This window comes from Dendropsophus ebraccatus, chromosome 1 (assembly GCF_027789765.1).
Source record: "Dendropsophus ebraccatus isolate aDenEbr1 chromosome 1, aDenEbr1.pat, whole genome shotgun sequence".
In the NCBI taxonomy this organism is placed as follows: Eukaryota; Metazoa; Chordata; class Amphibia; order Anura; family Hylidae; genus Dendropsophus; species Dendropsophus ebraccatus.
The window spans coordinates 134,122,481-134,148,658 of NC_091454.1; the positions used below are offsets into that span (position 1 = coordinate 134,122,481).

At 43.6% G+C, this 26,178-nt stretch overlaps 1 protein-coding gene across 1 annotated transcript in view; it reads left to right on the top strand.

The window, feature by feature from the left end:
* Nucleotides 1-26,178, top strand: part of EXOC4 (exocyst complex component 4) — a 314,927-nt gene that overhangs the window by 245,305 nt on the left and 43,444 nt on the right. Inside the window, exon 14 of the mRNA XM_069979105.1 lies at nucleotides 4,001-4,179. Coding sequence (XP_069835206.1) covers nucleotides 4,001-4,179 — 179 coding nt within the window. The remainder of the gene's footprint in view (nucleotides 1-4,000; nucleotides 4,180-26,178) is intronic.

Sequence of the window (26,178 nt, forward strand, 5' to 3'; positions counted from 1 at the left end):
GCAAGTTATTCTAGGAAATGTAACCTAAAGGAGTTTCTCCACCAACAATACTTATGATCTGTCTATGCAATAGGAAATGATGACAGGTGTCTGATCAGTAAAGGTCACATTTCTGGGACACACATCAATTATAAAAACAGAAGTACCATGTAGCCCATTTAAGTAAAGCAGTGGTCATACATACAGTACAGAGATTGGCTATACCAGTGCTTCCCAACCTTTTCCACCTTGGGGCACCCCTTGGGAAAAGAAAATTTCCTCAGGGCACCCCAACCAAATAATGTTATACAATTTCTCAGTGTAATTTAGCTGCATATTTGTGTCCTTATTACAGCCACAAGCCCTGGTTCAGCCATGGGTTTAATGATCCAAACTTAAGAAACGTCCGTTCAGGTTATTAGAGATTTGTCGCCATTATACGTATTTGGAATGCGACCGTAATTTGCTCTGGGGACTTTATTAGCTTGTGTTTTTTTTCCTGGTGTCAGAAGAACCCTTTTGTAAGTTAACAGGCTGACTTATTATCTGGCATGTCAACCAATATACAATTTTAGGTGCTAAAGTTAAATGCAGATGTTTTCCGACAGATTACCACATTGCTCATTACCACCTAGGGTTTTTGAGCAACCTGATGATGGATGTTAGATGAGTGTGAGAAAACTCATTAATTTCTTCTACCATTTCATTTTTAGCTATTTAACCTGGGCCATAGTTGTTAAATTTATAGTTGAATAAAATATAGGCAGACCTAATGGATTGCCATTTAGTTTAAATCTAGTGATTTACATTGGTGCATTGGCCAAGCTCTGCTATAGGCAGGAGAAGTTTTTATGGTATATAGCATGGGTCTCCAAACTGTGGCCCTCCAGCTGTTGCAAAACCACAATTCCCATCAAGCCTGGACAGCTAAAGCTTTGGATTTGGCTGTCCAGGCATGATGGGAAATGTAGTGTTGCAACAGCTGGAGGGCCGCAGTTTGGAAACCCATGGTATATAGCCATAAAGCTATATATGATTTAAATGTGTTGCTCAGACTTATAAAAGATAATGGGATCAAAATTGCCTTATCATTTTTCACAATAACATACTGATATATTGTTTTTTTTTTCTTTAAATACTAGTTCTCAACAGAATGCAAATAAGACAGGGTTCACACAGGATGATGAAGGATTGCCAATACACACATTAGGGTGTCTTTGTAGGTATGAGGGCAAAAAAGACATAGCACTTGGAAGTATATTCGATTTCATGCATAAGGTTTTGTGATACACTGATTGAGTTTTTATATACTGCCTCTGTCCTGTCTGTACGTTTATGCACATAGCACTTTAGGTCCGTTTACAGCAGATCGGTGTGCAATATATGTACATTATGACTATTGTGAATTAACTCTATGTTGTCCCTGATCCTGGTTGTGGCTAAAAACACTGGCCAAAAAACTGTGTGTGAACCAAGCCTTACAATGTTATGTTATATGAAGGAGGTTGCAAAATACTGATTAACATCCACTTTCATGCCTGTCATGTGTGAAGGTGGAGATAGAATGCTGAGCGTATAACGCAAACTTGCCAACGTTTTGTAGTCGATTACATGGGCAACCATGGGTCCTCCAAAAAAGGTGAGCAGATGGGACAAACTGACAAGAGCCAAGAGGGATCAACAATGTACTGTAGTCGTAGAAATTGGACTGTCACCAAGTTAATATTGAGAGGTATACTTTTTATCAGTGTTGTTGGTAAAATAATACCTTTAAGATAAAGTTTTCAGAAAGACAAAAAAGGTCCTCTGAGAGTGTTCCTCAAGTATTGTTTTTGGAAATATCAGGAAACAAATGCAGACTGTTATTTTCATGATAGGGGTGCATAGTCATGACAAGTCTTGTACCAAAACACTTAGAAAACATGGATACAGGCTATGGCTATGGTCACACAACGTTTTTTGTATAAATCAAGACCATTGTTGCAATTTGCTTCTACAGCCGTGATTTATACAAAACATACGTTATATGTGAATGAATGAAATCCCGGCTGGAGCGTGTACACATAGTAGCTCCGGCGGGGATTTCATCCGGCTGCACAAAAAACTGACGTCAGTTTTTCTGAGGCCGCAATTCATTGAATAGCGGCCGCATAGGACGTCAGTTCACACAATGGAGCATGAAGCCCCGGCCGCACGCTCCATTGTGTGCAGTGGTGAATTCCCATGCGGGATGTGCCCCTCATCTGAATTAAGCAGAAATGAAGATCATCGGGACAGTATTTCAGTAACACCGGCCATCCTCTGGCTTTTTCCATGGAGCGGAGCATTGATGACAGGTGTACATTGAATTATTTATAATCCACATGTGTCCCTATGAAAAGTGTCAGAGGCTGAAACATGAGAAATGTTCACACATAGACCAGGACCACATGAATACCACAAAAGACAATCTCTGTGTTATGTTCACCCCTTTTTGTCGTAAAAATTGGCAGGTGCAAATAAGATATTTTATTTAGTTTGATGAATACATTTTTGCATCTAGCCATTTTGCGCTTTTTTCACAAGGGGCTCTAAAAAAAAATAAGCAAACATATGCCAGCTCTGAGCTGGTGTAGGTTTCCCTCTAGGCGCACACTGGTGCGCACAGGATTTATATAGAGGCAGTGCATTTCTACATAAATGTGCAAATCGTTAGCAATGCGGGGACATTTTTAAGTCCTGTGCAAAAAACGCTGGACTTAATAAATGTCCCTCTAATAGTCTATTTATTTTGTCTGAAATTTAAGGCTATTTCCCCAAACCGTTAACTTATATACAGTGGTTTGCAATAAATTAGAATATCAACAAAAAGTTATTTTTCTTTTCAGTAGAATGAAAATTCCATCTCCAAAAATCTTTTCAGCACAGGGAAGCATGAAGTGCTCTTAAATTTCGACGTTAACTTTGGTGTTGATGAAACGCAGTGAACCTACACCAGCAGATGACATGGCTCCCCAAACCATCACTGATTGTGGAAACTTCACACTAGACCTCAAGCAGCTTGGATTGTGTGCCTCTCCTCTCTTCCTCCAGACTCTGGGACCTTGATTTCCAAATGAAATGCAAAATTTACTTTCATCTGAAATCACCTTGGACCACTGATCAACAGTCCAGTTCTTCTTTTCCTTGGCCCAGATAAGACGCTTCTGGTGTTGTTTATTGGTCAGGAGTGGCTTGACACATGGAATGCAACACTTGTAGCCCATGTCCTGCAGACATCTGCATGTGGTGGCTTTTGAAGCAGTCCATTCTTTGTGAATCTCTCCCAAATTTTTGAATGGCATTTTTGTTACAATCCTGTTAAGACTGCGGTTATCCCGGTTGCTTGTGTACCTTTTTCTACCACACTTTTTCCTTCCACTCAACTTTCCATTAATATGCTTTGATACAGCACTCTGAGAACAGCCAGCTTCTTTAGCAATGAACTATTGTGGCCTACCCTCCTTATGGAGTGTGTGAATGCCTTCTGGACATCTGTCAAGTCAGCAGTCTTCCCTATGATTGTGTTGCATACTGAACCAGAATAAGGGACCTTTTATAACACGTAGGAAGCCACTGCAGGTGTTTTGGGTTAATTATTCAATTTTTTTTAAATACTGACTTTTGGGTTTTTCTTGGCTGTAATCCATAATCATCAACTTTAACGGAAATAAATGCTTGAAAAAGTTCACTCCGTATGTAATAACTCTATAGAATATATAAGGTCACTTTTTGAATTAAATTACTAAAAAAAAATACTTTATGTTGATATTCTAATTTATTGCAAACCACTGTAGCTATTTATGTTCACCTATGAAGAAAAAAAAAAAGACTTTTTGTTAATGTCATTTATTTTTTGTGTATTCTTATTATATTCCTTGGTTCATGTGGTGTCAGCATTCTCACAAACTCTCATATATGAAATTTTCTTGATTTGTACCTACAACAGTTTTGCTGATCACTCTCTTCTAAAAGCCTGCTGTCATTCTTTCTCAATTTTTAGGGCTGCATTTGCTAAAGAGTCTGAAGTCCTTATTGGAAACCTCGGAGATAAACTAATTCCACAGAATGAGATTATGACTGATGTCAGTGACTTGAAAGCCCTTGCCAATCTGCATGAGAGTCTGGAGTGGCTTGCAGGAAGACTGAAATTTGCCATTTCAAATCTTCCGAGTTCACAGAGTAAGTATTAAACAAAGTCCTTTTATGCAGTATTGCTTTATCACCTTTATAGCTTTTAAAGGGATACTCTAGTGAAAGGGGTAGTGCGGCGTTTCAAAGTTATTCACTAAATAACACACATTACAAAGTTATACAACAATACAATTTATGTTATGTTAGTGAATGGCCCCCTTCCCCGTGTTCCCCCCCACCCACGCTAGACCCGGAAGTGTGATGCACTATACTCACCTGATTCGTGTCGACCCCCGGACGCCATCTTGGGACAATGATGTCATCTTCGGGAGGCCTGCTGAACCGCTCCATCCCCCCTATGCCGCGTCATTAGCTGCTCAGCCGCGATTGGCTGAGCATAACTGTGCATGAGTAAAGTGCATCACGCTTCCGGGTCTAGCGTGAGTGGGGGTAAACACGGGGAAGGGGGCCATTCACTAACATAACATACATTACAAAGTTGTATAACTTTGTAATGTGTGTTATTTCGTGAATAATTTTGAAACGCCGCTCTACCCCTTGAATTTTCTTTTCTTTCAAATGAGTTGGTTTCAGAAAATTATATTAATTTGTATATGACTCCTATTTAAAAGTTTCAAGTCCAGTACTTATCAGCTGCTGTGTGTCCTGCAGGAAGTGGTGGATTATTTCCACTCTGACACAATGCTCTCTACTGCCACCTCTGTCTGAGACAGGAACTGTCCAGAGCAGTAGCAGATCCCCATAGAAAACCTTTCCTGCTCTGGACAGTTCTTTACATGGACAGAGATGGCAGCAGAGAGCATAGTGTCTGACCGGAAAGAATAAACCACTTCCTGCAGGGCATTTAGCAGATAAGTACTGGAAGATTTGAAATTTTTAAATAGAAGCCATATACAAATTAATACTTTCTAAAACCAATTGATAGGAATTTGAGATTTTTAAATAGAAGTAAATTACAAATCTGTATAACTTTCTGAAACCTATTGATTTGAATGAAAAAGATTTTTACCGTGGTTCCCCTTTAAAGCAAATGGATGTATTTATTGTAACAGTTTGGTGTCATTCCCATTGGGAGCACTACATCAGTAGTTTCATAGAATGCAGGAATTTACATTTAGAAAGTGATGTAAATTGCACCACTGTCACGCATGAAGTATTTGCCCTATGCTCCCTAATGCCTGCAGTGCATTTTCACTTACTGTACTTTTGTGCTAGCAAATATCTCTAACTTTAGTACTTTTGATCTCCAAAATGTAAAACATGCCTAAAGTATATACTCAATGGGGGAGATTTATCAAACATGATGTAAAGGGAAACTGGCTCAGTTGCCCCTAGCAACCAATCAGATTCCACCTTTCATTTTCCAAAGCATCTGTGAGGAATGAAAGGTGGAATCTGATTGGTTGCTAGGGAAACTGAGCCAGTTTCACTTTACACCATGTTTGATAAATCTCCCCCAATGTATTCCAAAGTTTGTAACAATCTGAAACATAGTGGTTAGTAAATCACCCCCACAATTTCTATAATAAAAGTTTTATGGAAAAAAATGTATTTCTTAAGATAAATGAAGCATCTGGAAACATACACCCTGTAGAAGGCCTCAGGGATGCTTGGCAACAATGACAGACAAGACATCCCTAACTGGTTTTTAATCTGCTCTTAAAGGAAATCTCATATCACTGTCATGCTGCCTGAACTACCAGTTATCAAGGCAGAGCTTCATACCCAAACAGGGAGAGCTCTTTCAGTCAAGCCTGGTGGGGCGGGAAGAAGTTGTCAGGGGCCACACTAATGATTTGTGATTCAGGCAGCATAAAAAAATGAAAGGTTCCCTTTAAAGATGTCTGTATTCAAGGAGTTATTTGCACTTTAAAAGCCATCTTCTTCGGTCTTATAACTACATGAATAATTTGTAAATGTTATTAAAAATCCTTTTTGTTATTAGATTCTTTAAATCACTTTTATCTGAATCTATATATTTTGAGGTTTGAGTATCAAAGTCTCTTAGTGTTATTTATTGTTAAGTCATTTATTCAAGAAATTATTCTAGTTTTATGCCATTGAAAAACTAACTTTGCTCAAGGGGTGTAGTTTTAGTCACATGCTTTCCTAGTTATTTTGGAACGCAACCTAAAAGTGCCTAGGGCAGCCTGAAGTCTAAATACGGACCTGCATTATTTATTTTGGCCTTCCTTTGCCATCATATCCTTATAACGATCAAGTCAAAAGAATATTTTACTTCACAACATTTTGACAAGGTAAAGTTTTTATTGCTTCCATGTTAGATTTCTTACAGGGGTTTTGGATGACAGATTTTTAGGGCAGTGGCTTGTTTTAACTTGTTCTATTACTGTACAGTTAAATTTTCTCCAGTCTTGTCACTGGGCACTGTGGCTCTAGTAGACTAATATGGCTTGCAGAAACTTCCTACACAGGTTGCTGCACCTGACACTGACTCTGCTGACCTCTAAGCTCTGCTGGAATTATTTACTTCTTTGTAGAAAGGAAAGGTTGTAATGCCTGAGCCCTGAGAAATATTTAAATCCTTAATCGCTCAATGAGGGTCAGGCAGTTGTAGATATAAATGGAATATGTGACGAGGTTCAATGTAGCATTGAAGACAGGGCCACATGCACACTGCAGCCCTATTCACCTGTGCAAGCGTAAGGAGATGAGAAAATTCTTACATGTCTTATTCCTATCACCGCAGAACTGTATCTAGACTTTCCCTTACCGGGGCAGAGATTAACTATTGTCCCCCATGCTACACACACAAGCTTTTTTTCCTAAGTGACTTTTGCAGTTAAAGGGAACCTGTCACCCCCCGTACCGGGGTGACAGGCTCCCGACCCCCATTAGAGACCCCTATACTTACCTCATCCCGCCGGGTCCCGCTTCTGGATTCGGTCGGGTCCCGGAGATCTCAGCCGCTGCAGCCCGGCGCGCGCGCTGAGAGATGAGTCCAACACCCATAGAGAATGACAGGAGAGTCCAGCGCTCCGTCATTCTCTATGAGCGTTGGACTCATCTGTCAGCGCGCGCGCCGAGCTGCAGCGGCTGAGATCTCCGGGACCCGACCGAATCCAGAAGCGGGACCCGGCGGGATGAGGTAAGTATAGGGGTCTCTAACGGGGGGTCGGGAGCCTGTCACCCCGGCACGGGGGGTGACAGGTTCCCTTTAATGCAGTATAACTACTACCACCCCACCCTTAGCATACCTATGTAGTTAGTAAACTTTATTTATTTTTTTTCTAGATTTTGATCAGTAAAAAAGTATTAAAATACAGTGGTACCTTGGTTTAAGAGTAACTTGGTTTAAGATCGTTTTGGTTTAAGAGCTCACAGTTTTTCAAAATTGTGACTTGGTTTAAGAGCATTGCTTTGGTTTAAGAGCTCCCTGTACTGGGTGGGAGGGGGAGATGGGGAGGGGCATGGTCTGCATAGCGGGGTCTACAGCCCTGTACTCTGACCCAGGAAGTCTTCCTCACCTTCCAAATCATAGCAGATCCACTTCAGGCTGGGGCTTACATCAGAGGACAGGACTGTGGAGGTAATACCTCTCTCACCGGACAGAGAATGCTGCATGTATGTGCCCACATCTGCCGTGCTCATTCCTTCATACTCCCTACATTCTCTGTCAGTCCCCACTGGTCCATGGTAACCCCCCCCCCCTTCTCCATTGCTGTCATGTGACCACACAGACCTCTGACAGCAACCCTGCTTCTCTATTCTAGCCTGTTGTACTACACTACTGCATTATGGAGATCTGCAGCTCCATCCTCTATCTACAAACTGCTGCTGTTTTTCAGCTTTATGCACATAGTATACATTATACTCCACATGGTGATTGTTATACTGTACAGTAACTTATAATATCAGATTAAGCTGTTTATAAATGTTTGTTTTATTTGTTTTACATGTTATTCACAATATAAAATCATTATTTTTGGGGTGTGGAACCAATTGTCTGCATTACTATCATTTCTTATGGGAAAATTTGCTTTGGTTTTAACCCCTTAAGGTCAAAGCCAATTTTCGTTTTTGCACTTTTGCTTTTTCCACTTTATGTTTAAAAGGCCATAGCACTTTCATTTTTTCACCTAGAGACCCATATGAGCCCTTATTTTTTGCGAAACTAATTGTACTTTGCAATGACAGGCATACTTTTTCCATAAAATATGCTGCGAAACCGGAAAAAAATAATTAGCTCTGTCAAATTGAAAAAAAAAATGAATTTGTTTTGCATTTACGCCGTTCGCCCTGGGGTAAAACTGACTTGTTATGCATGTTCCTCAAGTTGTTACGATTGCAACGATATGTAACATGTATAACTTTTATTGTATTTGATGGCCTGTAAAAAATTCTAACCATTGTTAAAAAATATATGTTCCTTTAAATCGCTCCATTCCCAGGCTTATAGCACTTTTATTCTTGGGTCTATGGGGTAGTGTGAGGTGTCATTTTTTGCGCCATGACATGTACTTTCTATCGGTACCTTGATTGCAGATATGCGACTTTTTGATCGCTTTTTATTACATTTTTTCTGGATTTGATGCGACCAAAAATACGCAATTTTGCACTTTGGTATTTTTTTGCGCTTACTCAGTTTATTGTGTGAGATCAGGAATGTGATTAATTAATAGTTCGGGTGATTACGCACGCGGCGATAGCAACCATGTTTATTTATTTACTTTTATTTAAAACCTGGGAAAAGGGGGGTGATTCAGACTTTTATTAGGAGAGGGGGCTTTTTACTAATACTTTTTTTTTTTTTAGCACTTATACTAGAAGCCCCCCTGGGGGACTTCTAGTATATACACTTTGATCTCTCATTGAGATCTTTGCTGTATACTTATACAGCAAAGATCAATGAGATCGGCACTCGTTTGTTTTCGGCTGCTGCAGCCGAAAACAAACGAGTGCCGAGCCGGGGTTGGCGCCATCTTGGAGAGGTCCCCGGCCGGCAGCAGTAACGGAGTTCGCCGCCACTAGACACCAGGGAAGTGCTGCAGCCGGTAATCGGATGCAGCTGTCATGTTTGACAGCTGCATCTGATTACTGTATTAGCGGGCACGGCGATTGGACCGTGCCAGCTAATACCCACGGTCCCGGGCTACAAGGGACAGTGACACTTTTAGGCTGGGTTCACACTACGTATATTTCAGTCAGTATTGTGGTCCTCATATTGCAACCAAAACCAGGAGTGGATTAAAAACACAGAAAGGATCTGGTCACACAATGGTGAAATTGAGTGGATGGCCGCCATATAACAGTAAATAACGGCCATTATTTCAATATAACAGCTGTTATATGTTTTAAAATACCAGCAAATATTTGCCATTAAATGGCGGCCATCCACTCAATTTCAACATTGTGTGAACAGATCCTTTCTGTGTATTCAATCCACTCCTGGTTTTGGTTGCAATATGAGGACCACAATACTGACTGAAATATACGTAGTGTGAACCCAGCCTAAGAGTGATTTGGATTACAAGCACAGTCCCAGAACGAATTCTGCTCAAAATCCAAGGCACCACTGTATTGTGTTTTGTGTGGTTTTGCTATTTAGTGACATGGGAAAAATGTTTCTGCAGCGATTTGTAGACCACCCAACTCTATGCAATTACTTAATTCTTTTCAAACTACTGTCACTGTTTGGTCATATAGTTTTCTAAAACACTATTTTCAGAGTAATCCTAGTTTTAAAAGCTGGCAGGAATGGAGGTAAATAGTGTTAACCCCACGGCATTGAGTGATAAGTGGTATCCCATTGCATAAAGTGAGTCAGGATGCATTAAAACTAAAAAAAAAAAAAAAACATACTCACCTGCCACTATTACCTCTTGTTGCCACTGATGTCAACTCTGCAGGAGATGCCTGCTTGACTTGTCACTTGTTGCAGAAGTGGATATATCCTGCAGGGCTGATATGCAAAAAAAAACAACAGGCAGTAGTGGAGACCAGGAGTGGCAGTGGATTGTGGCAGGTGATCTAAAGCACTTTGTAGAGCCCCCAGCATTCCTAATGGGAACCTAACAGCTGATTCTTGCTGCCCAAACCACAGTCAGTTTGAATCTGAGTTATGCCTCTTTCACACATCAGTGTTGTTATTTTTCTGTCTGGGTCCGCTGTCTAAAGTTTTTTGTCCACAATTCACATTGCATTTTTATTGTATACTTATTTTTTGGCTCCCCAAAAAGAGGGAAGTTTCCAGAAAGAGGGGAAAAGCAGCCAGAGTATCTGCAAATTGCAGATGCCTACGAACGTCATTCTGTAAGCAATACTGTCCACAATTAGGGGTCTGTATTTGTGGGCAGTGTTATAATGATTCTAGGTTCAGTCATACAGCAAACTGTGATTCTAAAAAACGTGTTCCCTTTAAATTTTACCTGAGACACTTCCTACAATATAGTGTCATTTAAATTGATTCTGAGTTTTAATTTTTTTTTTTTTTAAAGTATATTTTTTTAAAATTAAGGAAAGAATTCCTTTTAGTTTTCCTTGTTGATGTCTCAGTATTAACTGCCGTTGTCAGTTTTTAAAGATGAACAAAGCACATGACAAAAATACCAAGGAGGTAATGCAGTTTATGCTGTCACAGATTGCAGCATATGGCGCTCTAGGTTGCGCTGTTAATGTGTTAATTGGTGCAGTGTTTGTAGAACTGTTGCCAATAGTTGCAATAGGAAAGGACACACACTGTGTATAATGCTGTACACTGGGGAAAGCTCTGCCTCATGGTCAGCTTGTCAAGACGTCAGAAAAGAGATAAAAATTCAATCACCTTCCACTGCTATAGTGCCACAATTATCACTCATTTAAAACCAGCGCAGCTAATGGAGTGTTTTATCATGGCAGACAGTGGCAGCCCTGTTCATTACTTACTGTTTGCTGATGTGATGGCCCTTCCACTTCTTTCCTCTTATCTCCCCTCACTCACAATTGGATTTTGTATTACCGGAGCAGTCAGGTGCGACAAGTCATTTTCTTCCCTCTTGTGTTTTAGAGGAATACAAACTCACCTTCATTCTTTAACAGTTGCATTTAGGGATTATGGATATGGTCACACTGTTAAATTAGGAAATGTACTGTAACTGTTCCTGACACTGTTATATATTGTGAATGAACTAGAAGGGGAATTTGTTAGGCCACCTAAGAAGCCTTTTGCAAAACATGGGTTAAGGAATGTAAAAAAAAAAAAGGTAACCAGAAGTGTGTTATGCACACTGTAATTTATTGTAGCCTGTGGTCTTTCTAGAAATGAAAAGTACCATTTAATCAGGAAGTAATGAAACTCCATTTTTTTTTTAACATGGGAAAAAAAATTATACTTCCAACATTAAGGGTGCGTTCACACCTACAGGATCTGCAGCAGATTTGATGCTGTGTTCAGTTATTTAAATGAAATCTGCTGCGGATCCGCAGCATAAAATACGCTGCGGATCCGGTAAGTGTGACCGTACCCTAAGAGTATTCCAGTGCAGTTTTTTTTTTTTTAGTGAGTCAGGGTGCAGTCAGGGAGCTTCTGGTCCCTGCTACCCGCTTTCTCTCACATGCTGACTTTACAGGACTGCAGGAAACACCTGCTCTGTCACTCACTGGTTGCCTGCCATAGAATAAGTCTCCTTAATAGGTGAGGCCAACAAAATCAAACGTCCAGCAGAGAGGTGGAGGCAAATAGGAGGCTTGGCACTTAAACGGATTACCCCTACCCTGGTGGCACCTATATTTAAAGATTTATTTTGCTCTATTTTGCCCATGGTACATTCATACATTTTAACTGCACATATACATTGTAATAAACAATTAGGGCAGAGAAGAGAGAATAGGTGTACCTTACAAAAGATTGCCAGGGCTGAATATAAATGAAGAAAAAAATGTGGTCTTTTAACCTTCTTGATGTAAACGAGAAAACGCTGGATGGCTGGCTTGTTGATTCTGGATAAAGCCATTTAGTTATTCTTGGATATAGTATAACTATAGGTAGATAGCACATGGATTTATCTGTAAAGAAAAGAAATCAATTAGTATTTCCAAAATATAATGTAAGTTATTGCAAGGGTTAAATAAATGTAATGTGTAGTTTGACTGGAGATGATATGCTGCATACTAATTACTAAGATCCTCTATCCATAAACTGATCTGCTGTAAGTCACAGATCATTACACACTCAGTGCTATTATATTTCTTTGTTACAATTAACATTTGAAAACTACATAACACATTAATAATGGATGGACCATTGGTTACTTTTTTGCCTTTTTTTCAAAAGTTATTAACTTACATAGCACAAAAGAATACAGAGAAAGTCACATGAAATGTTTCATTCCATTTAATTAAGCTTGTGTAATAGATAGCATTTCTAAGATTTGGCCTTTTCCAGTTTGGTCAGCATATCACAAAAATTCTGCAGAGCTAGAATAAAAATTTTATTTTTAGGTTCTTTATCTCATCAATATTTTGATAACAGGTACTGTGTTTAAAAACTATCATGTTCCCTTAACCTCTTAAGGACCCATGACGTGCCGGTACGTCATGGATCACTGTCACTTAAGGACCCATGACGTACCGGTACGCGGGCCCTTTAAACGGGCGCCGCGCGAAATCGCGCGGCGCTCCGGTGAACATGACTGCTGATTCTATCAGCAGCCATGTTCCTGTGTCACGTAGGGGGCAGTTTCCCTGCCCCCCGTGACAAGGTTCGCTGTGATTGGCCGATGAAGTCTCATCGGCCAATCACAGCGATGTGCTGTGTTTGCGGGACCGGCCCCCCGGCATTGAGCACCAATCACAGCAGTGCAGGAGCATCACCTGCCCGTCGGTGCCGGCCCCCGATCGCCCGTGATTGGCTATATCTATGATCTATACCACTACTCCCATCATCACTTTCTCTGCTATCTGAGAATCAGCAGCAGGGAAGATGATGATGGGGGTGCTGAGTCCTGTGCCCGGCGCCCGGTGCCGTCCTGGAGTATGCCGGGCGCCGGGTGCCTCCTCCCCCCATGTGTCCTCCTTCTCCGGCCCCCCCTGGTGAGTCCTCCGTTGCAGGGAGGCAGCTAGCAGGTCCTTGCTGCTAGCTGCCTCCCTGTTCTGCAACCTCCTCCCCCCCAGTGCCGGATCGCGTTCTCTTCCTCCCCCTTCGGGTGCCGGTGTCGGGAGCCGCGTCCTCCGTCCTCCTCCCCACCCCCCATGTTGCGTCCTCCTCCCCACCCCCTCCTCTCCCTGGTGGTGCTGCTTCCTCCTCCTGCCTTCCTGCAGCCGCCGCCACCCGACCCCTGCCTCCTGCCTCTCACCCCCCTCTGTCCTGCCACCCATCCCCTGCCTCCTGCCTCTCACCCCCTCTGTCCTGCCACCCATCCCCTGCCTCCTGCCTCTCACCCCCTCGGTCCTGCCACCCATCCCCTGCCTCCTGCCTCTAACCCATTCTGTCCTGCCACCCATCCCCTGCGTCCTACCACTCACCCCCTCTGTCCTGCCACCCATCCCCTGCCTCCTGCCACTCACCCCATCTGTCCTGCCACCCATCCCCTGCGTCCTGCCACTCACCCCCCTCTGTCCTGCCACCCATCCTGCATCCTGCCACTCACCCCCTCTGTCCTGCCACTCACCCCCTCTGTCCTGCCACCCATCCCCTGCCTCCTGCCCCTCACCCCCTCTGTCCTGCCACCCATCCCCTGCGTCCTGCCACTCACCCCCTCTGTCCTGCCACCCATCCCCTGCCTCCTGCCACTCACCCCCTCTGTCCTGCCACCCATCCCCTGCGTCCTGCCTCTCACCCCCTCTGTCCTGCCACCCATCCCCTGCCTCCTGCCACTCACCCCCTCTGTCCTGCCACCCATCCCCTGCGTCCTGCCACTTACCCCCTCTGTCCTGCCACCCATCCCCTGCGTCCTGCCACTCACCCCCTCTGTCCTGCCACCCATCCTGCATCCTGCCACCCTCCCACCTCCCACCCCTCCTGCGTCCTGCCACCCTCTGTCCTGCCACTCACCTTCTCTGTCCTGCCACCCGACCCTCCTGTGTCCTGCCACCCATACCCTGCCTCCTGCCACTCACCCCCTCTGTCCTGCCACCCATCCTGCATCCTGCCACCCTTCCTCCGTCGTGCCACCCCTCCTGCGTCCTGCCACCCACCTCTCCTGCGTCCTGCCACCCTCTGTCCTGCCACTCACCTTCTCTGTCCTGCCACCCACCCCTCCTGCGTCCTGCCACCCTCTGTCCTGCCACTCACCTTCTCTGTCCTGCCACCCACCCCTCCTGCGTCCTGCCACCCTCTGTCCTGCCACTCACCTTCTCTGTCCTGCCACCCACCCTCCCTGCGTCCTGCCACCCACCCCTCCTGCGTCCTGCCACCCTCCCTCCATCCTGCCACCCACCGCTCCTGCGTCCTGCCACCCTCCCACCACCCATCCCTCCTGCGTCCTGCCACCCTCCCACCACCCACCCCTCCTGCGTCCTGCCACCCTCCCTCCGTCCTGCCACCCACGCCTCCTGCGTCCTTCCACCCGACCCTCCTGCGTCCTGCCACCCTCCCTCCTGCCACCCTCCCTCCGTCCTGCCACCCACCCCTCCTGCGTCCTGCCACCCTCCCTCCGTCCTGCCAGCCCACCCCCCTCCATCCTGCCAGCCCCTCTCTCCTCCCACCCTCTCCTCTTACCCTCTTCCCTCCCCTGCCACCCTCTCCTCTTACCCTCTCCCCTGCCACCCTCCCCTCTTAAAAAACACATGAATAAAATGTAAAGACAGTACATAAAACACTAACACTAACACTTACACGTGTAAAAGCATAACACTTACACACCCCTCTAAGGATGCCTTCACACACACCGCATCCGCAGGGGATTTCACGCTGCGGATTCGCAGCGAAATCCGCTGCGGATCCAGCGCCAGTGCATCCCTATGAGAATACATACACACAGCAGGAATGACATCCCGCTGCGTGTATGTAAGTTAACCCCCCCGAGGGCCGGAGCATATATCACCTCCTCCCCATTCTGGTTTGCTTCGGGGGTTCTCAGCAGGACATCCCGCTCAGCCAAATCAGTGGCTGCGGCGGGGCAGCTCACTGATTGGCTGCACGGGATGAGCAGACGCCGGAAGCCCCGAAGCAAGCCGGAGCGGGGAGGAGGCAAAGTATGCTCCGGCCAGCGGGCGTTAACTTATAGGCAGAGGGATGTCAATCATAGGGATGCACTGACGCTGGATTCCCAGTGTGCGGATCCGGTGTGTGTGAAGGCGCCCTAAAGAAAAAAAATAACAAAAAAATGGCCCATAGGTTGCTCTCGGCTGAAGAGGCATTTGCCTGGATTGCCTCCGATACTGAGACAACCAGTGAGGGAGAAGAGGAAGATCCCTCGTTCCCTCTTCCTTCCTCATCGTCATCACCATTTAGTGATGACAAGACCCCAAGGCGCTGCCCCAGGACTAGGCCCCAGGAAGCCCCCCAAGCCCCCCCAAGTGACCCCACCCCATACGAACCACAGATTCCTGAGTTCGTTGGGGTCACTTGTGGGGGGTTTCCTCTGTTTTGGCAGCACGGGGGCTCTGAGAGCCCTTCGTCCTCCATTCTGGCCAAATCCAGCTTCCAAAATCCAAACTGCGCTCCTTCCCTTTGGAGGCTTTCCGTGCAGTTACTTTGCACTTTGTGCCCCCATGTAAGGTACTCTTGTAATCGGGGGAAATTGCGTTAAGTAATTAGGCATTTATTTTTTCTTTTAACCCCTTGTGAACATGAAAAATTCAAAGTTACACCAATGTTTTAGTGTAAAAAAAATTATTTTTCATTTTCACAGCACATTGTTCCACATTTGTGCCTGTCACCAGTGGGGTCCATATGCTCACTACACCCCTTATTACATTCCTTGAGGGGTGTAGTTTCCATAATGGGGTCACTTGTGGGGGGTTTCCAATGTTTTGGCAGCATGGGCACTCTGCAAACCCGACATGGCCTTCGTCCTCCATTCCAGCCTCTAAATGGCGCTCCTTCCCTTTGGAGGCTTACCCTGCGCCCATATGGCACATTATGTCCACATGTGGGGTAACTTCGTACTCAGGGGAAATTACCCTACACGTTTTGTGTTTATTTTCTCTTTTAACCCCTTGTGGAAATGAAAAAATCAAGGCTAGACCAACATTTAGTGTAAGAAAAATAAAATTTTTTACACTAAATCATTGATCTAGTCTTTATATTTTCATTTTAACATGGGGTAAAAAAATAAAAAAAACACAAAATGTATAGAACAATTTCCCCTGAGTACAGAAATGTGGATATAAAGCGCCATGCGGGTGCAGGGTAAGCCTCCAAAGGGAAGGTGCGCCATTTGGCTAGAATGGATGATGAATGCCATATCGCATTTACAAAGGCCCTGTGTTGCCAAGACATTGAAAACCCCCCCAAAGTGACCCCATTCTGGAAACTACACCCCTCAAGGAATCTAATTAGGGGTGCAATGAGGATATGGACTCCTCGATGACGGGCACATTTGTGCTGTGAAAATGAAAAAACGAAATTTTTCACTTTCACGTCACATTGTTCCACATTTGTGCCTGTCACCAGTGGGGTCCATATCCTTACTGCACCCCTTGTTAGATTCCTTGAGGGGTCTAGTTTCCAGAATGGGGTCACTTGTGGGGGTTTACCACTGTCCTGGCAGCATAGGGTCTTTGTAAATGCGATATGGCCCTTGAAATCCATTCCAGCCAAATCCAGCCTCCAAAAGCCAAATGGCGCTCCTTCCCATTGGAGGCTCGTCTTGCGGCCGCATAGCGCTTTATGTGCACATGTGGGGTATTTCCGTACTCGGGACAAACTGCTCTACACATTTTATGTGTTTTTTTATCTTTTAACCCCTTGTGAATATGAAAAATTCACGGCTAGGCCAATGTTTAAGTGTAAAAAATGTAATTTTTACACAACATCATTGATCTAGTTTTGACGTTTCACATTTGCACAAGGGGTTAAAAGAGAAGAAACAAAACAAAACATGAAGAGAAATTTCCCCCGAGTACAGAAATACCCCACATGTGTACTTAAGAAGCTATGCAGCCGCAAGACGAGCCTCCAATGGGAAGGAGCGCCATTTAGATTTTTGGGGCTGGATTTGGGTAGAATGGATTTCGAGGGCCATGTTGTATTTAAAAACTTCCTGTGCTGCCAAGGCAGTAAAAGCCCCCACAAGTGACCCCATTCTGGAAACTACACCCCTCAGGGAGTGTAACAAGGGGTGTAGTGAGCATATGGACCCCACTGGTGATGGGCACAAATGTGGAACAATGTGGCGTGAAAATGAAATATTACATTTTTTACACTATAATGTTGGTTTAGCCTTGAATTTTTCATTTTCACAAGGGGTTAAAAGAAAAAAAACACACAAAATGTGTAGAGCTATTTCCCCTGAGTCCGTAAATACCCCACATGTGGACATAAAGCGCCATGTTGGCGCAGGGCAAGCCTCCGAAGGGAAGGAGCGCCAATTGGCTTTTGGAGGCTGGATTTGGCCAGAATGGATGATGAACGCCATGTCGCATTTACAGAGCCCTCGTGCTGCCAAAACACTGGAAACCCCCCACAAGTGACCCCATTCTGTAAACTACACCCCTCAAGGAATCTAACAAGGGGTGCAGTGAGGATATGGACCCCTTGATGACGGGCACATTTGTGCCTTGAAAGTGAAAAAATGAAATTTTTCACTTTCACGTCACATTGTTCCACATTTGTGCCAGTCACCAGTGGGGTCCATATGCTCACCGCACCCCTTGTTAGATTCCTTGAGGGGTGTAGTTTCCAGAATGGGGTCACTTGTGGGGGGTTTCCAGTGTTTTGGCAGCACAAGGGCTCTGTAAATGCGACATGGCCCTTGAAATCCATTCCAGTGAAATCCAGCTTCCAAAAGCCAATTGCCACTCCTTCCCTTTGGAGGCTCGTCCTGCGCCCGCTTGGCACTTTATGTCCACATGTGGGGTATTTCCATACTCGGGAGAAACTGCGCTACATGTTTTGTGTTTTTTTTTCCTTTTATCCCTTTGTGGAAATAAAAATTTGAAGGCTAGAACAACATTTCAGTATAAAAAATAAATTTTTATTTTTTTACGCCACATTGTTCTGAAAATCTGTGAAGCACCTGTGGGGTCCAAATGCTCACCGCACCCCTTGTTACATTCCTTGAGGGGTGTAGTTTTCAAAATGGTATCCCATTAGGGGTGTTTTTTATGTTTTGGCACCCCAGAGCCTCTGCCAACCTGAAGTGGTACAGTCAGAAATGACCAAATATAACGGAGGCGTTTAAATTCACTAGGCGCTCCCTTATATCTGAGGCTTGTGGTTGCGTCAAATAGCGCATTAGGGCCACATATGGGGTATTTCTATAAACTGCAGAAACGGAGCAATCAATATTGGGGTGCATCTCTCTGCTAATAGGTTTATCATTATGAAAGATATTGGATTACAAGAAAATCTCTGCACAGAAAATTAAAATTTTCAAATTTCTTACACACTTAGCTTTAAAGGGAACCATTCACCCCGTGGCCCCCGTTAGAAACAGACATACAGTGACATAAAGGTCAATATACTTACCATATCGCTCCCGGTCCCGTCCCGGATCCCGTTGTTGACACGGAGAAATCGCCGATTCTTCTTCTCGCGCCCATTATGGTAATGAGCGCCGCCGGCCCGAAGTCCTGCCTTCTCCCCGCCTCCGACACTTGATTGACGCCGGATCTTCTTCCTCCTCGTCTTCTATCTTCTCGCCGGATCCCGCGCAGGCGCCGTGACAGTCGTTTTCGGCGCATGCGCAGTTCACAATTGAAGCCGCTCCGCAGCTTCACTGTTTACTGCGCGTGCGCCGATTGGCTCGAACACGTATCCTGTTTACCGCGCAGGCGCAGAAGAGGTGACGAGACCATCGCAACGGCGCCTGCGCGGGAATTCGGCAGAAGACTGAAGACTGAAGACGTCAATCAAGTTCCAGGAGGCGTGGATGGGCGGCGACGAGAAGAGGACCTCATGAATAAGTTGGACTCGTCCGTCGTTTCCTATGGACGTTGGACTCATCTCAGCTCATTACCATAATGGGCGGGAGAAGAAGAATCGGCGATTTCTCCGTGTCAACAACGGGATCCGGGACGGGACCGGGAGCGATGTGGTAAGTATATTGACCTTTATGTCACTGTATGTCTGTTTCTAACGGGGGCCACGGGGTGAATGGTTCCCTTTAATTTCTGTGACTCTCCTAAAGGGTTAAAAAACTTTCTGGATGTGCTTTTGCAGAGTGTGGGGGGTGCAGTTTCTGAAATGGGGTGCTTTGTGGGGCTTTCTAACATACAGGCCCCTCAAATACACTTTAAACCTGAACAGGTCCCTAAAAATATCTGATTTTGAAATTTTACAGAAAATTTGGAAATTTGCTGCTAATGTTTTAAGCTTTCTATTGTCTAAAAAAAAATGAAAGGAAGTTTAATAAATGCCGCCAACATAAAGTAGACATGTTGCTAATGCTATTTAATATATAATTTATGTGTCATAACCACTTTCTGTATATGCAGAAAAGTTTCAAAGTTGGAAAAATGCATTTTTTCACAATTTTTCACGTTATTTTGGATTTTTTCATAAAGATTCGTTATGAGTATCGACTCCAATTTACCAGAAATGTGAAGTACAATATGTCACGAGAAAACAATCTCAGAATCAGCCGCATAGGTAAAAGCATCCCGAAGTTATTAATGAATAAAGTGACACAGGTCATATTCATAAAATTTGCCTCGGTCCTTAAGGCCATTTCAGGCCCGGTCCTTAAGGGGTTAAATATAACTTTTCACCATTTTTTTTATATATACTTCAGATACAAGTTATTTTTAAAGTTAAAGGAGAACTGGGACCCCCGCTGACCTCCGGGATCATCATCCCAGCCGATGTCATGACCCAGCTGAGTGACAGCCCAGTCACTGTCAAACTCCAGACACTGATTGGCTGAAAGGCCTATCCCTCAGATAGGTTGGGTATCACATCTCGTGATGTCTTCACATCTGGAGGGGAAAATGCCTTCTGGTGGGGGTTCCGGGGTCAGTCAGGTGGTGGACATGGGAGATGGCGATCTCAGAAAAAAGTAACCCCCAGTTTCCCACACACTGTATGTGGGACTATTGGATTTATGGAACATACAATATATGTGGTCGTTGTTTTATTGCAATGCAGTTTTGCTGCTGCTGTGACAATCAGTGGATTGCTGTCTGTATTAGCTTGCGCTTACTGAATATAAGCAAGAACTAAAGAACAAAGCTGATGTCTTTATGCACCAATAAACGTGGTTCTTGCTTCTAAAGCGACCTCCCATAGTTAGTGAGCACTGCCATTGTTATCAATGCTGGCTACAGTGTGCTGTGCAGAGTTTCAGCAATACCACAAATATCAAAGCAAAGAAGCAAATGATAGCAGAACAGAACAAAGGACAGGAGTAAAGAGACAGGATACAGTAGGACAGGAATATGTAGGAAGTATACAGGTGAACAGATGAATAGATGGAACATATAGGAATATTATCGATGTAGCTCTGGACTGCAGTAATGTTGTCTAGATAAACTCTATGTTTGCTGTATGTATATGTTTTATACATGCATAAAATGGATACACTTTAATTTTTAAGCCTTAACTTTTAAGAGTTTGTTCACAGTTTAGGGTGATACTTTGAGCCTCGGTTACAGAGCCCATCAGATTTAATCAGAAAAATAGCATTTTATCCAGCACTGTTACCTAATCACAACCATGCACAGTAAAACCCAATGAGACCACATAAATTTCCAGTAGGGTCCATTGGGCATTGGTGGTATCTGTTGGGGGATAATTCATGCAATAGTTGACGAATCCTAATGTAGCATGCTTTTAAACCCAAATGTCTTCACATTAGAGGTGATTAACTGTTATATGCTTTATTGCTGAAATTTTATGTTCCACAAACAAAAAAGTATAGAACTCCATCATGTTCCTAGTATTTAATGTCCTTTGTAGCCTATACGAGGTGTGGGCATTCGTCATCTAGAGCAGCTTGACATCTCCCTAGAACTTTGACATACAAAAGTGTTTATAATTTTGCAACCTATTCTATATCCAGAGAAATTGTAATCGAACTAGGCTAAAAACAAAATCTCTATGAAAAATTAAAGCAGAAACCTAATGGCCCTGATTTACAAAGATTTGGAAGTTTTCAACAACACTGCACAACAACTTTTTAGTTTCCCCCAACAGCAAGGTTTATCGGCGGATTTTCACATGACAAATGGCTGATTTCTAGAATGGAAAACTTATCAAAAAATTTGATTATGGTTGGTTTTAAATGGACATGCCCACTTTTTAGTTTTAAAGCACAAAATGGCGGGTGTGTTGGGTTTTATAGATTTTTTTGGGGGGGTTGAAGACTTTAGTAAATATGGTGAAACAAGAGACTGACTGGAAATATGTGGCAAAATCAGTGAATAAACCTTTGTTCATATATATTGAAACTGGTATCTGTTTTCACAATTTATATGTTACTATTATTAGATTTAGAGCTTGCATATTGTTAAATGTCAAAATACTTACCTTTAAATAATAAAAAAAAAAATTGTACAGTTTACGTCTACTGTGAGTAAGAAGCAAAAGAGAATGGACACTTTCTTAGGATAGGATTGATAAAGCCATATTGAAGCTGCACATTGTGCAAATGTACACCCAATAATGGCAAGCTTAGCTTCAGAAATCCCTCTGTTTGTTTTTTACTGATAATCTAGTTGTTTCCACAAATGTTGACGAACAAAACCCTTTTCCTGAGGAGTTATGTCCTCTTTACGATGCCTCATTTCTCGTCTGAATTTATGCCTTGGAGTACAGGCAGCCCAACAGCACCGCAGGCAGCTTTAACTAGACAATTCATTAAGCAGCCGCCGCACAAGGCCCGTAAAGAACATTAATTCAGCAAATGAAAAACTAATAGACTGTTTAGTGGACTCTTTATCATGGGTGACAGTGCGAACTCTCTCAATCATCACTGTTTACTGAAGTGATAGTGGGTGCTGCTTATCACAGCTCTTATTGAATAGGACTTCCCAGGCCACATTGCTTCCATATTTCTTCATGTTGTAGTCCTCCTGTAGCAGTATGTTAGTCATTAAAAAGTCCTTTAGTTATTACCAGGTGTTGTCTGGCTCTAGTCAATAACTTTAATTGTCTGCAATTAACTAGGTGTCCATTTTCTTTGTGTTGATCATTCTGGGACTGTTTAAGAGAGTAGGAACAAACTTCTATCCAAGTACAATGTCCATACCTGACCATGGGCATAGCAGCAATGACCAGTCTAGAATAAATGACCTTTTTCCCACCCACCAATTTCTGATTCAATCTATGCTTTCTGATACATGTACATGTTCTCTAAAAACTATATTACTACTGCCTTTTATGGTATACTTAACCTACACTGGTCCTTTAACAAATGCTCAGTGGTCACTTATTGTTGAGACACTAACGGTTCCTCAAACATGCTGAATGTATCATTTAAATATACATCATACATAGAGCTTTTTATTCATCAAACCATATTCATAAGCTCCAAGATACTACAGACTTGGGCCCTAACTGCTACTTTCCCCTAGGCACCACCTTCTACATACTATGGTCTTGTCCTGAAACACAAGGCTACCAGCAATAAGTTAACCCTTTAAGGACGGGGCCCATTTTCGTTTTTACGTTTTCGGTTTTTCCTCCTTGTGTTTAAAAGGTCATAGCACTTGCATTTTTCCACCTAGAAACCCACATGACCCCTTATTTTTTGCGTCACTAATTGTACTTTGCAATTACAGGCTGAATTTTTGCATAAAGTACACTGCGAAACCAGAGAAAAATTCAAAGTGTGGTGAAATTGAAAAAAAAAAAGCATTTCTTTTATTTGGGGGAAATGTGTTTTTATGCCATTCGCCCTGGGGTAAAACTGACTTGTTATGCATGTTCCTCAAGTTGTTACGATTAAAACGATATATAACATGTATAACTTATATTGTATCTGATGGCCTGTAAAAAATTCAAACCGTTGTTAACCAATATACGTTCCTTAAAATCGCTCCATTCCCAGGCTTATAGCGCTTTTATCCTTTGGTCTATGGGGCTGTGCGAGGTGTCATTTTTTTGCGCCATGATGTGATCTTTCTATCGGTACCTTGATTGCCCATATACGTCTTTTTGATCGCTTTTTATTAATTTTTTTCTGGATTTGATGCGACCAAAAATGCGTAATTTTGCACTTTGGGATTTTTTTGCGCTGACGCCGTTTACCGTACGAGATCAGGAATGTGATTAATTAATAGTTTGGGCGATTACGCACGCGGCGATAGCAAACATGTTTATTTATTTATTTATTTGTTTACTTTTATTTAAAACCTGGGAAAAGGGGGGTGATTCAGACTTTTATTAGGGGAGGGGGCTTTTTACTATAAACAACACTTTTTTTTTTTTTTTTTTACACATATACTAGAAGCCCCCCTGGGGGACTTCTAGTATATACACTGTGATCTCTCATTGAGATCTCTGCAGCATAGATATGCTGCAGAGATCCATGAGATCGGCACTCGTTTGCTTTCGGCTGCTGCAGCCGAAAACGAACGAGTGCCGAGCCGAGGACGGCGCCATCTTGGACGCGTCCCCGGCCGGCATCAGTAACTGAGATCGCTCCTCCGGGACAAGGTCCCGGAGGAGCGATCTCCCCCACTAGACCCCAGGGAAACGTTGCCTCCGGTAATCGGAGGCAGCTGTCAACTTTGACAGCTGCCTCAGATTAGCTAATTAGCGGGCACGGCGATCAGACCGTGCCCGCTAATAGCAGCGGTCCCGGGCTACTCGCGGCACCCGGGATCGCGGCACTTCAAAGTGGGGCCGCCGCGCGGCCCCGCTTTGAAGTGCAAGTGAGGACATATGACGTAGGGGTACGTCATATGTCCTTAAGAGGTTAAAGGACAAGTGCCATGAAAAACTTTTTACCAGTAATTGAAGCACATTACAAAGTTATATAACTGTGTAATATGCTTCAATCACCTATCTGCCCCCCTTCCCTGTCTTTTCCCCCCTCCACCCCCCACCAGGAAGTGTCCTGACTCACACAGACCTGATTACTGTCGTCACCATCACCAAGCTCTTCTCTCAGCTCCTTCTCCTGTTACACTAGCCTCCCCCCTCCCCTGTCTTGTCAGGTGACAGCTTGCTTAGCTCCCATTGGCTGAACAACTGCAAGCCACCACATGTCACATCTCACTTGCTTATCTTCCCTCAGACTGACTCCGGCACATAGGCAGCTCCCCCCTCCCCTCATCCCCTCTCTCCTGCTGCCCTGGACTCAGTGAAGGAGTCATGTCACTAGAGAAGATAAGCTGAGCAAGCAGAGTCACCTGACAAGGAGGGGAGGGGGAGGCTGGTGTAACAGGACCTAGAGCAGCCCCCCTGCTGATGACTCATCCTCACAAGAAGGAGCTGCCTGGTGACGGTGACGACAGTAATCAGGTCTGTGTGAGTCAGGACACTTCCTGGTGGGGGGTGGAGGGGGGAAAAAACAGGGAAGGGAGGCAGATAGGTGATTGAAGCACATTACAGAGTTATATAACTTTGTAATGTGCTTCAATTACTGGGAAAAAAAGTTTTTCATGGCACTTGTCCTTTAAATGCTTTATTAATAACAATGGCTGTCCTTTTGCAGATGACCTAAGATCCGTTTCTTGATCCAATAGAAGTTATAGCACGTAAATGTGTGGAAAGGTACTCGATATACCAGCTCTACGAGATTGGATTGCCTCAGTCAACACTAATCTAGTCTTTCATCATAGATAACTGCCCTGACAACTCATATGATCAACACATGCTATTGTGATTCGGTATATTATATATATTGTAGACATGTCACTGGAGAAGTGTTCGAGGGGAGGTACATCTCACCCAGGCTACTGCATATGGTGAGATGGTGAATCCAGGTGAGATCTGTCACTCAGCAGTGTTATGCTGCTGAGTGGTTCTTTCCATTTTCCGGGCCTGGATTTACTGGAATGGTGGGTAGGTTGGTAGTGGGACCTGCCATTCCCTTCCCCCCGATCCAGTTCGGGTGTTGCAGGCAGGTGTGCCCTGTTGAGCCTGCAACAGGGTAAAAGCTCCACAGAGCTGCAGGGGAACTAGCTCTCAGACAGGAGTAAACAGCCTGCGTGGTCGATTTGGTGAGAGCTGGGAAGACAGCCGCTGCTGGGGCCTGTTCACACCCCGCAATACTGCCGACTGAAGTGCCAGAGAGGTGTCCAGTGTATTAGTAAGCCCCCAGACGGGCAGGACTTTTTGTTTTGTTCTTAAAGCACAGTGTTGCTGTATTTATTTTGCTGGACTGTTTATGTTACAAATAAACACCAAAGCTGTTTTTTAAGTCCAAGTTTGCTGCCTGAACTGTGTCCAAACACACCATCCCCCGGGAAGATCCCTACAATATTCATTTATTATATGTGTGCAATTGCATAAACTGGAATTAAAAACCTCAAAAAGTAGACAATTCATGATAAGTACATGTCAATTCAATGCTTATTTGCCGCAGATTTTCAAGTCAGTCCAGTTTACATGTGGTTTTTAATTCCATGGTTGTTCCAATTTAAGGCCCTTATACCTTAGGTGCTAAATAGTGGATATATACTCTCAAATGGGCTGTCACCATTACACAGTTCTCAATGGAGAGAGCACCTAGGAGAGTGCACAATGGAGAGGTACTCTGCATTGGCTGATGACACAACAATAATTCATCTGATGTGAGATTTCTAATGTATGGCAAATCCTTTACACAGTAGATATGGATTTACATCAATTTTGCAATACAATATATAGATTATGTTTAGGAAAAAAATACTTTTCTTTTAAGAGTAATGTAACTTGAGTCCAATATCTTTTATTTTGTAATTTTATCCTTTTTGTCCTTTTGTCTATAATATGTGCAGCCCAAAAAAAAAAAAACCTCAAATCAAATAGTTGAGGTTGACTTTTCCAATCTAGAA